General features: G+C 34.7%; 1 protein-coding gene across 3 annotated transcripts in view; it reads left to right on the forward strand.

The window, feature by feature from the left end:
* The window catches only part of EXOC2 (exocyst complex component 2), a 136,256-nt gene that overhangs the window by 83,329 nt on the left and 37,565 nt on the right, over nt 1–15,362 (forward strand). For all 3 annotated transcript variants that reach the window (XR_008575767.1, XM_054815814.1, XM_054815815.1), the window contains exons 17-23: nt 1,665–1,726; nt 4,555–4,635; nt 5,588–5,647; nt 6,516–6,577; nt 8,010–8,076; nt 10,114–10,230; nt 13,029–13,170. Coding sequence is in view for 2 of the 3 variants with exons in the window: in XM_054815814.1 (XP_054671789.1) it covers nt 1,665–1,726; nt 4,555–4,635; nt 5,588–5,647; nt 6,516–6,577; nt 8,010–8,076; nt 10,114–10,230; nt 13,029–13,170 (591 nt within the window). In the remaining variant the exon portion in view is untranslated. The remainder of the gene's footprint in view (nt 1–1,664; nt 1,727–4,554; nt 4,636–5,587; nt 5,648–6,515; nt 6,578–8,009; nt 8,077–10,113; nt 10,231–13,028; nt 13,171–15,362) is intronic.

Consider the following 15,362-nt stretch of genomic DNA (forward strand, 5'->3'; position numbering starts at 1 on the left):
GGGAACCAGTGAAAGAACAGTTAATTGATATTCTCATGGAGCTATGTAAATGGATCTCATGTGTAGTTATATCTGTAATATATGGCTCCTCCTGGACTTGAATTTCACCTCTATAATCTCTCAGAAATATGAGCTGCATAGATTGCCGATACAAAGTTCAGTCTCATCTCTTGCTGTGTGTTGTAGGTTGGTAAAGGCATTCAGATCAGTTAAAATGTTTAACAGAGCACTCTACCATTAGCTATTTAAATAGGACAAATCTGCCCACGCACAAAGTTTTCTTGTTGTCTTATGATAAACGCTGTGTACTCATGCTGGCCCTGAGAAGCAATCTGTGTTCTTTCCCTCTCATATGTGATCACTGGTCATAAAGGTCATGAAAGCCAAATTATGTGAATGCTAGTCTAGACTGGGGGTTTACGTGAATGTATTTGACTGGAATTTGGTGAGCAGTGAAATATGAAAAACAAATTTCTTTCTTTTGTATTTGTATTAGCTCAGAACAGAATGCAAAAGTGAACAGCCACAAAAATGTGTAAAGGCTGACCAGTGCAACCTAAAGAATATCAGTTGAATTAAGTTTACTAAAACAGGGATATGAACAGAGTAGTTATTCTGCACAATCCCTTAATACTTTTTATCCTCGCAAAGCCTATACTTCCATGAGATGTAGGATTGCAGGATATGACACCATAACCAAGCTTCTTAATTTAGCTAATTAAAGCACCAAGATAGTGAAGATACCTTTCAGCATGCATTAGTTGTCGTCTTTTCTTGGGTTTTGAGGAGAGATGGTAATTCACTGAAATCTTTGCTCACTTAAAAGGGAGTTTCATGATGATCAGCAATTTGTGTGTGAAAACCTGTATGTCAAAGCCCCCGCAAACTGCGCACAGTTCATCTTTGTTCTGTTTATAAGTTGATTAAGCCCAGAAAATAGCGATGATGCAAAACAAATGCATCCATAGAAGAAGTTTGTTTACAGTGCATGAGCTTTGGATTCACATCCTGACTTAGCTCCTGTTAGCTTCAGTAAGCCTATAGAAGTTGGCATCTTTTGGGTAGCGGAAGAGTGCTTTTTGCGTATGCCTTCCTCTATTTTTGAAGAAAGTCTAGCACCATAGATCCTCGACCCTGAGTGGGGACTCTGAGTCTCTTTTATAGTTATTAAATATTAATTATATGCTGTCCTTTCTGCTTTGCTAAAATGCTAAGCAATTGTTCTTTCATTTTTAATTAAGAGCTGTAGTATAATAGACTAGAGACTTGGGTTCTTAAATACCGTATTTTATGTTGTGATTAAAAATTTACAAAATAAAAACAAACCCAAAGCCTTCACAATATTACATTAATTTTAAGCTTTCCAGTAAAAGATGTGCTTCATGCAGCTCTTGCCATGTATCACAGATATGCTTCTCTATGTGGTGTCACCAGCATACCATGTACAAGTTCCATTCTTAGTCATTTGAGAACGCTGAAAGCTTTGAAGCTTTTAGTGCTATTTGCTTGTATGCTTAGTCATTGCAGTCCCAATGTCTGTGGTTTGTCTTTTCAAGTTCAAGGAGTTTTTAATAATGAAAATGAATACCTCCTTTCCTCCCTCTCTCCCTCCCTCCACACACAGACACACACACTCCCCCCCCACTCTTTGCTTTGTCTTACAGATATAAAGAGGTTAGCTGAAAAGGAAGACTGGGTTGTTGACAATGAAGGTTTGACATCGTTGGTGGGTATACTTGTGTGTCTCGTAGGCACTTTCTTTGAATTTTTTTTTTTTTGCAAGTGTAATGAAAGTGGTTTCCATATTCTCCAAAAATGGATTTATTTTAGACTTTGTCTATATGTGTGTGCATACATAGTTGTCTATAGGGGTTTTTTTTTAAATATGAAAATATAGGAAGATAAAAAATACCTTTTTTTTTTGTTCGGATGGTTACTTATTTACAGTATTCTTAACAGATCCCATCACCAAACACAAAGGTGTTTTTTCTGTTTTTCCTTTTCCAAAATTTTTATTTGTACTTCTTAAACTGCTTTGTCTGAAGTAACTTTAAGTGATAATGGTGCTACTAGACAGCAACATTTTTGAAGTTGCAAAAGAAAATGTAAAGTTAGTAATACAATAAAGTAACTTATTAAGTGTGCTAGGATAATCAGAGAAAGTTATTCTGATATTTTATAAGGGGTGGTACTGATTAAAAAACAAAAACCAAAACCCAAACAAAACCAGAAATAAAAGCTTTGCAGATTTGTGCCATGTGTTGACAGACAAAAATAAGTAAGATCAAGATAGGTACCACAACTTTTCTACCTTAAGTAGGGTTTTGTAAATGTATCAGTATAATTACTGCTGACCTCTAGTATGATTTTGCTGAGATAAACAATAACTTTCATTGTTAAGCATCTTATTTTAGGGATGGTTTACTGAAATATAAAATTATTTTTGAGGTCACAACAAGTTCAGTTCACATCAAAATGCTTCATAACTTAGTAGGCACACTACCATGGAATTGGTCTGTAGCTAAATAAATAGGTCACTTATATGTTATAATGAGAAATTGAACTGAAAAACAACTAATTTAGGAGGTTGCCTACACACAAACAACAAATGACTTGAAACCAAATTCAGATAAATTAGTGAGATGCTTTCTGGAAATAAACAGTAATGAGTAATGCCTAAAACATAGCAAGCACATTGTAGGTGTGACTTAAAAACAATCTGCGAAAGCAGAAAGGGCCTGTGGGAGGGAGAGTTGCTTTGTGTGTATTATCTAAGAGAATGCTCCACAGACTTTTTTTTCAGTTTTTCTTATTTGCTTCTATAAATACGTGTTTGAAGTTGAGTAGGAGGGCATTAAGCAATCACAATATACACACTGTAGGAAGGAGAGTTGTTGGGCAATTGTAGTATTATAACCAGATTTACAGCTTCTGGTCTTGGTTTCAGTTGCCGCTGACTTGGGCAAGTCCCCTAACTTTTTCTGTTTTTTCACTCCTATTCATCTGTAAAATGGAGGGAGGAGGAAGGATCTTCCACAAAAGCTTCTGTTCCTTTATGCTTTTGCTGTGTCCTAACCCATCTTTGTTTAAAAATGCTTAAGTCTTTCTTTTTGTTTCTTTTTCTTTTTTTTTTTTTAAATTTAGAAAACACCCATTAATTTCTTGTGTACAGCACTTCCCTAGATGATACCTTTTGAGGCTGTGGTTGAGACATGCCAAATTTTAGTAGTGGCAGTTGTCTATCTTCTGTTATAGCAAAGTTACTTATCTACTAAAGTAGAGTTCATTGTGGTAATATTACAGCAAAAATTGTAACAAAAATTAACCAGTATAAACAAGGGCCAGAGAGTCTCTTTGGGGACATTTTAGGTTTAAAATAGAAACTGTATTTTAGGTTTGTAGGGTTGATAACCCCTTTAGCATTATATTCCAGGTAAAAGATACAGGAAGACACAAACCGACTTTCCTCAGTTCAGTAATATCCAAAGAATAATGTATCTGAACAGCTTTCTTATCCTGAGGTGTGATGTTTTACTATGTGGAAACAAAAACACAAGACCAGCACTGTACTGCTGTTCTTTTTCTTTTAAGTCAGTGCAAAAATAATAAATACAGATTGTCTTAGTGACTTTTTTCATGATTTTCTGGTTGCCATGCAGGCATCACTTTCATCCAAGCATTTACAGAATTAAAAGTTACTCCTAAGCCTAAAGTTGGTGACGTGCAATAAACTAACTGCTGGATGAAAAGCAGGTTTACATGGCTTAGAAGCCTTTTTGTCCACCACTTTGACCCAAATCCAATAGGATAATGTGCCTCTTTTCTAGAGTAGTGACACCTCTCTGCTTCATGTGTCCCTGTAGAACAGCTTCCTGCCTAATATGAGCAGACAGCCTCATTAAAAAGAAAAGGTGTGACTTAACAGGGAAGAGAGAAAGACAAGGAAAAACTGACTAATTACTCTGATGCTTTGAACTCATTTGCACTTTCAGAGTGCAACCGATACGTGCATCAAGACATTCATAGTTCAGGTTTGGAAACCTGAAGGTAAAAAAATAAAAGCCCCCCAAACCAGTGGGTTTTCTTCTTCCATGTGAAAGCAATTTCAATCCGTTTTTCTTAGAAACCTTTTGCTGAAATAAAATGTGGAAATATCAGATATCCCAGGTGAAATTCTTTCTCAACTTAGATCAAAGGCAGAGGAGGGAGGGTGTCACAGGCATCTATAATGTTATTGTCAATATATGCTACCACAAACAAGCTATAAAAATCTTTCATGACCCTTTTAGAGGAGGTTGTTTAGTGCAGAAGTCTCTCATTGAGATTAAAAAAAAGTATGTTGATCTATGGTAATAATTCTGTAGATAACTTAAGTACAAAAGTACATCACTACAAAAGGGTCCTCTGGTCATATATGAATCATGACCTTCCCCCCCCCCCATTTGGGATAATTTGGAAATAAAGAGCTTACCATATGGCATGGAAGTTTTTATATATTTGTGTAGTACACGTTTGACATGCTTATGTAAAGCTAACAAGTCATTTGCCTTTCAGCCATCCCAGTTTGAACAGTGCATTATCCATTCCTTGCAATCTCTTAAAACTGTGCTGGACTGCAAACCTGGAGAGGCCAGCGTAAGTTTTGTTTGATTTATGTTTTTAATTTTGTTCTTTTTATGTAAATAACTAATAGGTTTCAGAACAAGAACTTTTAGGGGTATAACTTTCCTCTTCATTTTTTTCCATGTACACCCTTTTCACTGCTGCTAGCTTTTAGAATTCTGTTTGTGTTTCCTTTTGTCAACGGGCAGATTGGACCTATATTTAAATCTTTAAAGCTGTTCATTTGGAAAAAATGCTACAAATGTAATTTTCAGATAGAAGTAGATGTGACTTTATTTACGTGAAAAAAAAGGAGGGGGGCAGCATTCCTAGGAGTTACTCTTCCCTTAGTGTTGCATCCAATCTACTTGCAGAACTTGAACTCAGCTTTTTACTTCTTTAAACTTTATTCTAAATCAGGAGTGCTGATTGTCCCCATCCACTTAGTACCTTGAGGCTCTGAATGATTGCGATACTGATGTTTTCTTTCAGGTTTCAGTGATCTAAGGAAGTTTAACATTTCCAAAGTCCCTTGGGCCCCTCTGTATGGGTATTGCTTCTCTCTCCTCCCTTATTTTAATTTTTATGGCTAGCTTGTCTAGTTTTTTAGTGAAGATTATTCAAAAGAATCTGCAGTGCATGGTGAATCCTTCTTGTTAGGGTGCAAAGATCTTTGAATGGCCTGGGAGCTTTTGCTGCAGTTCCCTTAGCCAACAATTATATGTAACACGCATACTAGGTACTAGGACTTCTTTCCTTTTGGCGTGTTATCTCCTCGTGCTTGTCAAACTGTTTACTGGGACTTGTATTCTCTCTCCCCATATTTAGAGTGGGGAAAAATGGAAATTGATCCATGAGAAAACACTGTGTCCCAGCAGCCATTCCTGGAATTGTGTCATCTCTTTAGGGATAGGTTACTCTGGCTTTCCTTGAGGGTAAGGACATGTGAAGCTGTTCTGCTGAATTAATATGCTTGCATCTTCAGGTTTTCCAGCAGCAGAAAACACAGGAGGATGTCTGCCAGCTAAGCATTGGGATCATGCAGGTAACTCGAGCACTTTTAAGTGTGAAATTGTGAACACAAGTCATCAACAAAAATGTGTGCTTTATACCCTGCCCACCTCCCAAAAAGTAGCTTAAGTTGATGACTCTGTTATTCCTCTGAAACACTCTGGGATGCTGAGAAATATTTGACTTTAAAAGTATGTAGAACTTACTCGCTGAATCTGATGATATCAAATCCTCAGGGGGTAAGTGACATATTCAAGTATTTTCCTGATTGTGACTGTTCAAGATTTTACTGATGATTGAGAGACACTTGCTGAGTTGTCGTCATCTAGCATCGATATACTGCAGTAAAAGGAGCAATGCTGATTTTCATCAGCTGAAGATCTTGCTTTTAATTTTTGTATCAGAAAGCAATATTCTTTGTAATACAATCTGGTATTTTTTAAAATATATTTGAAATTAGATAATAGCATATGTTAGGCTTTTGAGCCATTTTTACAGTCTTCTCAAATAAGAAATCACGAGCCAAAGCAAAAAATGGATTTTAGTGATGCTTCTGCAATGTTTACTTGGGATCAACTGTTCAGACTGAACACTTGAAAACTATTAAAAACACCTTCTTTGCAAATTAGCAGATTATCACTGCATAATTATAGCCATGCATGATGAAAATCACGTAGCAGAATTACTTGTGTTTTGCTACAAGTAAACTGTGATGCATATAAAATTGAAAACATGCATTCAAAAAGTGTAGCTAAAATGTTACTGTATTTATGTAAAGTTTAAGACAAAGAAAGGTTGTGATAATGATTGTGCTACTTCTATTAACTATAGTAAAGGTGAATTTAAGAAATTATTTTTTTAGTTCTAGCAGAAAAAGTAGATCTTGCTTTATTGTTTCTTAGGTCTTTATAGACTGTTTGGAACAACTGAGCACCAAACCTGATGGTGACATAGATACAGCACAGTAAGTAAAATAAATAGAGCCTGGGTGTTGTATTCTGAAATTGTGGGTGCAAGTCTCAAATTTCAGTCGTGGTGTGGTTTTATCCTCTCTGGTATTTCCCATTTCTAGTGAATGCTTTTGCCTCTGGTTAGTGATGCTTTGGACATAAGAGCAGAATACTTTTTATGCCAAACAATTGAGTGACATCATGTAATAAACATTGTACAAGATAATGAATATGGTATTACTTATACCATTTTTACTCAGTGATGGGAGTTGTGTGCTGTAGAAGCAGGTATGTTGTTTTTGACATGACCTTACATGGAATGACTTGTCCTTGTCAATAAGTAACATCTAGTCATGGAGAAACAGCCCCTGCCTTCCTTTTCTTCCTTTCTATTTTGACTGGTCCCATTTGTATTTCTGCTAAATTCTTGGAAGTTTGTTCGATAATTGTGTGTGAGCTGCTTATTTTAGAGATCAAAACAAGTCAGAATAGGCTGAGTTTCCAAGAGTACCAATCACTACTTTGTGAAAAGCCAGAGACTTGGCAAATATTGGTACCTGCAACATGCATTAGAAAAAGGCAAATTAACTGTGTTCCTAATGCCACTCTTTTTTCTTTTCTTTTCTTTTCTTTTCTTTTCTTTTCTTTTCTTTTCTTTTCTTTTCTTTTCTTTTCTTTTCTTTTCTTTTCTTTTCTTTTCTTTTCTTTTCTTTTCTTTTCTTTTCTTTTCTTTTCTTTTCTTTTCTTTTCTTTTCTTTTCTTTTCTTTTCTTTTCTTTTCTTTTCTTTTCTTTTCTTCTCTCTTTTCTTTTCTTCTCTCTTTTCTTTTCTTTTCTTTTCTTTTCTTTTCTTTTCTTTTCTTTTCTTTTCTTTTCTTTTCTTTTCTTTTCTTTTCTTTTCTTTTCTTTTCTTTTCTTTTCTTTTCTCTTTTCTTTTCTTTTCTCTTTTCTTTTCTTTTCTCTTTTCTTTTCTTTTCTCTTTTCTTTTCTTTTCTCTTTTCTTTTCTTTTCTCTTTTCTTTTCTTTTCTCTTTTCTTTTCTTTTCTCTTTTCTTTTCTTTTCTCTTTTCTTTTCTTTTCTCTTTTCTTTTCTTTTCTCTTTTCTTTTCTTTTCTCTTTTCTTTTCTTTTCTTTTCTCTTTTCTTTTCTTTTCTCTTTTCTTTTTCCTTTTTGAATGACTCTGTTGGCTGGATAGATGTAAAAATGTAATGGAATCTCTGGCAAACCAGAGAAATTGTAGAAAATTAAAATGCTTTAAGAAGGAAAGGTCTGTAGCTCGAATAGTACTGTCTGTCCACAAAGCTCCCGCAGGCTCAGATTTTCTTTGTTATCTAGTGTGAGGGGCTTGAAACAAGATTCCAATCTTCTGTTCCCACTGTTCATTTGAATCCACTATGTATCAGATAATCAAAAGCACTATACTACTCACTTTTTAAACAATATTCCTAGTCTTTCAGTTGATGTTTCATCTCCAGATTTGTTTGGAAGCATTCATGAAGACTCAAGTCTTTCCTCAGTAAGTTTGGCTTCTATATCTAAAAGCTGATTTGAAACTTAGTATTTCTCAAGGTTACAGGAATGTGGTCTTCTTTTAAGTGTCTCAGTTTTTTGTTTTCCTTTTTTAGAGAGCAATTCTGTATTCTAGAGACATTTTCTAGATACATATGCATATAAGCATAAGAAAATACAAGGGTACAAGGCTCGAATATAAGGCTCTTTTTAAAAACACTGTTTGTTTATGATATCTTAGTATAACATCTTAAGGTAACTAATGAAGACATTTTTGAAAGCAGGTCCTCCTCAGAAACTAAAATGGTACCATCGAAATCAGTGAAAATAGCACTGCTGTTGAGACAGCTGAGAATTCGATTTTTGATTTATCACCTTGTTTTAAATTATGAGAATTGGTCTGATTATTAGTTACTTTTTAAAGTCTGTGTGAAGACACAGATATTCAGTAATGTTATGTTTCAAAAAAATTAATTTACTGAGAGTAAGTATTGATTATTTGTTTGGCTTGTTTGCATTTGGGTTTTAGGGAATTGGAGAAAAGTTTTTTAATATTCTTGACACTTTGACTTTGGTTAATGTACTTTCTTCTAGGCCGGTGTCTGATGAAAAAATGTAGCTGTTTCCTGCAAGAAACATAGTGAGAACCTCTTGTGAAGTTAATATTCCTTAGTACAGGTTTTCAATGTTGTCAGAAGCCTAGCTTTGCCTCATTTACAAGAGCAATAAGCATTCCTGCTGCAATAAAGAATCACAAATTGCCAAATGAGGCCAAGTTTCTGAATTTGCACACTATAATCATTAGTTCTTTATATCATTTTATTCTTGCAACACATAGATTTTGATATTAATTGTTGACAAAGTATCTTCTTGTGGCTGTGACTTCCTCCCATATGTCATAAGTTATGAATGTTTAAATAAAAAAGAAATCAACAATTTTAGACACTGTTTGGTTTCCATGGTATCATATTAGTTTTTTTCTAAATCACAGAACACTTTATCTTCTCTTTACCGATTGAGTAACGAGAAGAGAGAAAGTGAGTGACCAGAGTAAGATTTGTCACTGTATTTTTAAAATTCTCATTTTTTGAATAGTCTGATTATAATTTAAAGTAGTAGGCAACTGCACATCTCACTACTAGTCATCATATTACTGGAATACAAAACTGTCAGGAGTTCTTCTGGGTCTGAAAACCAACACCATTTTTAATCAGATCTGCACTATTACGATTACTTCATTGACAAATAATTTTATTTTCAAAACATTTGCTGGTACTGATTTTGAACTTCCATCTGAGATAGAAAAATGTTTTCCCATTGGGAGAAGAAGAGGGGAAGAGGAAAGACCAAATCTATTTAAATAGCAGTTCCATCTTGTTTGGGTTTTTTTGTCTCTTTGCAAACTACACCTTGTGTTGCACTAAGGTCAGGGAAAAGCAATTCTGGTATCTCAACTCCAGAATGTATTTGACCTTCTTGTAATTAAACGTATCATTGAAGAACAGAGAGGAGTTTTAACCACCTAGAGTTTTTTTCAAATTAACTGCTGAAATTAGATTATGTACCGCTGAACCTTCTAGTGTTTTAGAATGGGTGAGTGCTTTAGTTCAGTACCTGTTTTGCTTCCCTTGTATTAGCCAGCTTCATGTGAACGTGAAGATGATCTTAATTTAATTTTATGATGGTCGTAATTCTTAGCATATTTCTTGAAACAAAGTAAAAGCCAGAAACAGCTTCCTGGAAGGCTGTCCAAACCTAATTTTTGTAAAGAAGTCTTAACCACGGTTCTGTATTAGTCACAGCTATTCCAGTCAATGCTCCAGATCCTATAAAGGAAAACATACATGTTCAATCATCATACCTGATATTCACTCAGTTCTTGGTGGTTTATTGACAAAAAATATTTGTCAACCCCACTTTATTTATCAGCATGTTTATCACACACAGAGAGTCAATAAAATATTATAGATTTACAGTATTGACCACGCTGATACTTTTTTTTTCTAACTATTATGCTCTTTCTTCTCTTAAAATAAATTTTTAGGAACAGAGGCTTTTAATTGCACTCAGTAACTGCCGTTATCTGGAACGTCATACCTTCCTAAATATAGCTGAACATTTTGAGAAGCATGGCTTTCAAGGTCTTGAAAAAATAACACAAGTAAGTGAGAGCACTGGAATAAAGTATCATTGCATGAAGGAAACAGTTTTTATTTGTTTTACTTACTGTGGAAATTAAGTGCAAGTGTTCAGATGGCCATAAGGACTCTTGGCTGAGCCTTCCACAAATGAGTGTGACTCCAAGCATCAGTTGGACACAACAACAACAACAATGATACGGTTGTATGTGTTCCTATAAGGCTTAAGTAGCTGGTAGAGAAAATGTGACCTCTTATTCAGGACTTCTGTGTTCGATGCCAAAGCTTATCAGATTTCTTAGTAAAGCTGTTTAATGTCACCGTGTTTTCTTAATGCAGAGAATAAAAGATCGCTATCTCAGAAATATACTTGATAAATTATTTCATCTGGCAATCTGCATTACTGATAGCTGTTGTTCATAAACTAGTTCAGGTTTTTTTGTTGTGTTATGTTTGGTTTGGGTTTGTTGTTTTTTGGTTGTTTTGTTTGTTTGGTTTTTTTTCAAAGAACGAAAATGTCAAAGTGGGCGGCAGTAGCTGTCTCATTTTCCTGCCTTTTTGTAAAGATTAATCATTTTTTATGAGAAATGTTGTGACTTAATCCTTAGGACCATAAAGCTAGTTTATTTCCAGAAACATTTGTTGGTTGGAAGTAAAATGTTATCTTTTCCAGTACAGCGTACAATATTTCACTTGAACTGATGTTTCTACTATGTAGTACATCCTTAGTCCCATTCTGCCTGAAAGTTTGAATTTCTGTGGCTGAAGTGGTTCTGAATAGCATTAAAATGGGGTTGATATGATTTGTATGGTTAGTACAGTATACAAAATTACTCTGGATATTGCTGATCTTTGCTGCTGAGACATCTCAGAGTTGAGCTATGTGCAGGTAGTGTTGTCTATATAAGCAAATAAGGCATCTGTTATGTGTGTAGTCAATGCTCTGTCTTGTACAGTCGTATCAAAGTATTGCCATTAAAAGTCTGGTAGGTTTATAAATGACAAAATTCAAATGTTGAAGTCTCAGATTAATTTCAAATCTGTGTTAACCCTTTGAAAGCACTGACTGGTGCAGTGTTGCATATATGGGACACGTCAATCAGTAATGCTGGCTGGAAGGATTGGGGTAATTAGAGGGCAATTTTTGAACCTTTCATTAATTTTAAGAGAGGGTAGAAGCTCACAGAGGTTTAGAGGAATTGGTTGATTATATCAGTTTTTCTGTCACCTAAACTTCTGTAAGTGTCTTAGTTTATTTAACTATTTATTAGATAAAAAAATTTGCAATAAAGAATTGACAAAATTTTAGAAAAATAGGATCTGTTTTTATCTGAGAAGACTGAAGCAAAACTGTACTTTTAAATTCTGTTAGCTTTATACATTGAATTTTAAAGTGAATTTTGTAGTGTATATTGGTAAAAACTGGTTGATTTTTATTTTTTTTTAAAGTTACCTTTGTTAGGGAAGACATTATTATCTAGTATTTTGAAAACAGAGAAATCATAAAATGGTAACCAAGAAAATTTCCTTACATTCTACATGTTTGTTATTTCCATATTTTTCTTAGTGTGCCCATTACAGAGTTACATAAAATGGCCAAACTTTACTCTCTGCTTTAGCACATGCCATCTTGGCACATACTTAAGGTACTCACCAGTAATTATATTTAATTCCTACATAATTCTTTTAAGTGCTTCTCCGTGGAGATTCTTTAAGTCAACTTTTTATCATCAGTTCAGTCAATTAGCAAGTGGGGGAAAAAAATTATGTATCCCATAATGTTCATCCTAGCTTATCGATTAAGCTTCTGAATACAATTGTTTCCACAGTTCTGATACTTAGGTAAGGCAGAGGGATTACTCAAATTGGCTTTAATACAAAAATTGAAAACTGTAGCTACAGGGAAGTTCACAGCAGAAAGATAACAATGAGATAATTGTATATTTTTATGAGCATTTACCCCACTTCAGAGTCAGGAAAATGAGTATACACAATGGACATTGTTGAGGACTTACATTCCATTTCATTCCCCCATCTTGGGCTCAAAATAACATTCAAATGATTTGTTCATTCTTTCTTGTAATCTTTACACCAGCTGATACGAGGTTACCCACCACTACCTTATTTGTGCATTGAGCTTGAAACAAGTTGAAGAGGACTTGCATGAAAGAAAAAACCTGTACTGAATGTGCAGATGATCTTTTGTAGTGAACGACTGGAGAAGTGGAAGGTGGAATTACTTAATTGGAAAACACTCTGTTAAGGACCACTGAAGCAGTCGTTTCACAGATTCTTTGAATGGGTGCATGTTTGCAGGGACTTCCCACTGGAACTTGTATTTTATTTTTCGCACTAGCTCAAACCTGAATAGGAATGGTCTAAGGATAGTTATTATACAAAAATCTTCATGTTTAAGGATGGAAATTATTATGGGCATATTTTAAAGTATTGACAAAATTCAGTTGTTTACTTGGTGCAGATTAAGACCTCCTGACATGCAAGAAAAAAAATTAAATCATGCCATTGGACAATTACGGAGTGATCTGTCTGCTTTGGCATTCCTTGGACTTTTCCCAAAAATGTCTGTTGCTGAGCACAATAAGAAAAAAAAAAAAGATACTGGGTGGGATGGATAGGTAATATGGAAGTTCTTAGTTTTTATATATGTAATTATGAACTGAGATGTGTAAGTAATTGCTACTCTTTACCGAACATTAAAGACGATGTGAGGTAAATTTTTTTGGGTATGTGATTTAATTCTTGTAATTAATGGCTATTTATTATGTTCTTTCTCTTTTTATTTTTTTGTTTTGTTTTTTAGGTTAGTATGGAATCCTTGAAAGAGCTGGATCAAAGACTGTTTGAAATGTACATTGAATTCAAGGCAGATCCGATAGTTGGGTCATTAGAACCTGGCATTTATGCAGGATATTTTGATTGGAAAGATTGTCTTGTTCCAGCAGGTAAATATCTGCTTATCAAACTCTGAAATTATTTTAACAGTGATTGATAGGAGCTAAAATATACTGTACAATTAAAAACTTTTTTCTGGTCTGTGTTTTTAACTTTTGACATGTTCTTATTATAAGTTCTTTCTCACAGATTTTACTTAATTCCTAAATCATTTTTCAAATACCCCCAAATGATTAAAGCAGCTTTTATCATTGATAATCTCTTTAATACTTGTTTTTTGTGATTATTTTGCTTCATTGCTTATATATAATAGGGAGAATTATAAAAGACATCTTTGCTATTTTCTTATGAAATTCATTGAGATTGTTTGGGATTTTTTCCAGAGAATCTGGCTACTTTTGTAATAGATGTAATTACAGTTCTGAAAAGGTAAAATTATGAGAAAATGCATACTATAACAGTAGTTCAGCAAAGAATGTTAAACCCTTGAAGAAGGGCAGGTATAAGGTATTTAGAATGACTGAGATGTTAGTCATTATTTAGGTGCTTTAAGAGCCTCTGTTTTAAGGAAGTATGATACAAATGAGTCTTTTTTTAAGTGGTGAATACTGTGCACATCTTAACGTTTAGGTCCTTTTGAACTGGGTCCTAATTTGTCATGTCTAAAACTAATACATCTAAATCACTTATATGAATGCCTGGTTAATATCAAGTAGAAATTGGTTGCAGTAACATAGTACATGGCATTTTGAAGGTGATCGTGTGTTAATTTTTGGTAAAACAATGATTGACGTGACAATTTGTACTTTCTCACTTTGATTGTTTCGTAGAGTTGTATATGGCAAACTAGCAGAAATTTTGGGGTACTTTAAAATTTGATAGGGAGGTAATTACAAGAATCACACTTGCTCTTGATTCACAGATTACTGCAGTGCTTGCTCACTGGGTCTTAAAAATGCAAAGATCTTAGGGCTTATTACTTTAGAAAAAAGTCTCTCTTCTCTCTTTTGTTACTACTTCTGTGTTCAGAATGTATCCTCTAATACCGTTTATAGCAGAAATAACTTAGATTTTAATCTTGCACGTTCAGATTTGTATCTGAATAATACATAACTTGTCATCATGTTGGAAGTATGGTTTTGCTTGGCATGTTTGTATTCCCACCGGCTAACAAAGAGAAAGAAATTGCTGTCAGCTTTTTATGTGCTCATCTCTTGATCTAGTGTGTTGGGATCTACTTAGTAGACTCTCATTGCCCTTAGGATTATTTTGTAGTATTTTTTTGTTTAAACGGAATATTGAATTTCTATTAGACGTGTGCCTTAGTGTGCTTCTTGTCCAATTTATTGTTGGTTTTATGTACCTTGTCTGCAACTTTTTGGCAAAAATCAAAGTGAAGATGGTGAACATTAGAGACTCTTCTTCAGGGTTACATATCATAGTGTTGGCCAAGCGGTGCCAATTTGAAGTAGTAAAAAAGTTGTTTGGGTTTTGTTGTTGTTTTTTAATCCCCAAGCTAGACATGTTAAGAAGGGACATATAGTCACTTCTTCCATGCTTCTCCACCTTGATGAACTATCTCTCTGATGGATAAATTCTGTCAAATGTACCATATTGACTATTGGTGTAAAAGAGTAACTTTGCGTACCTTCCGTTTGCCTGCTTATAGCAATGGTTAGTTGACCCTGAAAATATTTGGTGCTCTGAAGATAAAATTAGTAAGTGACTGGGAAAGCCTCCCTCTTGGAGGAGGTAGATAAACTTCATTATTGAAAAGGACTGGAAAAAAAACCCCAAAATAAAACACCTCTTTGTGGGACATATGAGAATCTGTTTCCAGTATTCAATTAAAAAAAAAAATCACCCAGCAGGCATATAATTGATTTATTTTTTTCCAGTAAACTAGTATTCACAAACAACATTAAATCATAGAATCATAGAATGGTTTGGAAGGGACCTCGAAGATCATCTAGTCCAACTCCCCTGCCGTGGGCAGGGTCACCCTCCACTAGACAAGGTTGCCCAAAGCCCCATCCAACCTGGCCTTGAACACTTCCAGGGAGGGGGCATCCACAGCTTCTCTGGGCAACCTGTTCCAGTGCCTCACTGCCCTCACAGTGAAAAATTTCTTCCTGATATCCAATTTAAACCGACCCTCCTTCAGCTTAAGGCCATTCCCCCTTGTCCTATCACTACATGCCCTTGTAAACAGTCCCTCTTCAGCTTTCTTGTAGGCCCTCTT

The sequence above is a fragment of the Grus americana genome, chromosome 2 (genome assembly GCF_028858705.1).
Source record: "Grus americana isolate bGruAme1 chromosome 2, bGruAme1.mat, whole genome shotgun sequence".
In the NCBI taxonomy this organism is placed as follows: Eukaryota; Metazoa; Chordata; class Aves; order Gruiformes; family Gruidae; genus Grus; species Grus americana.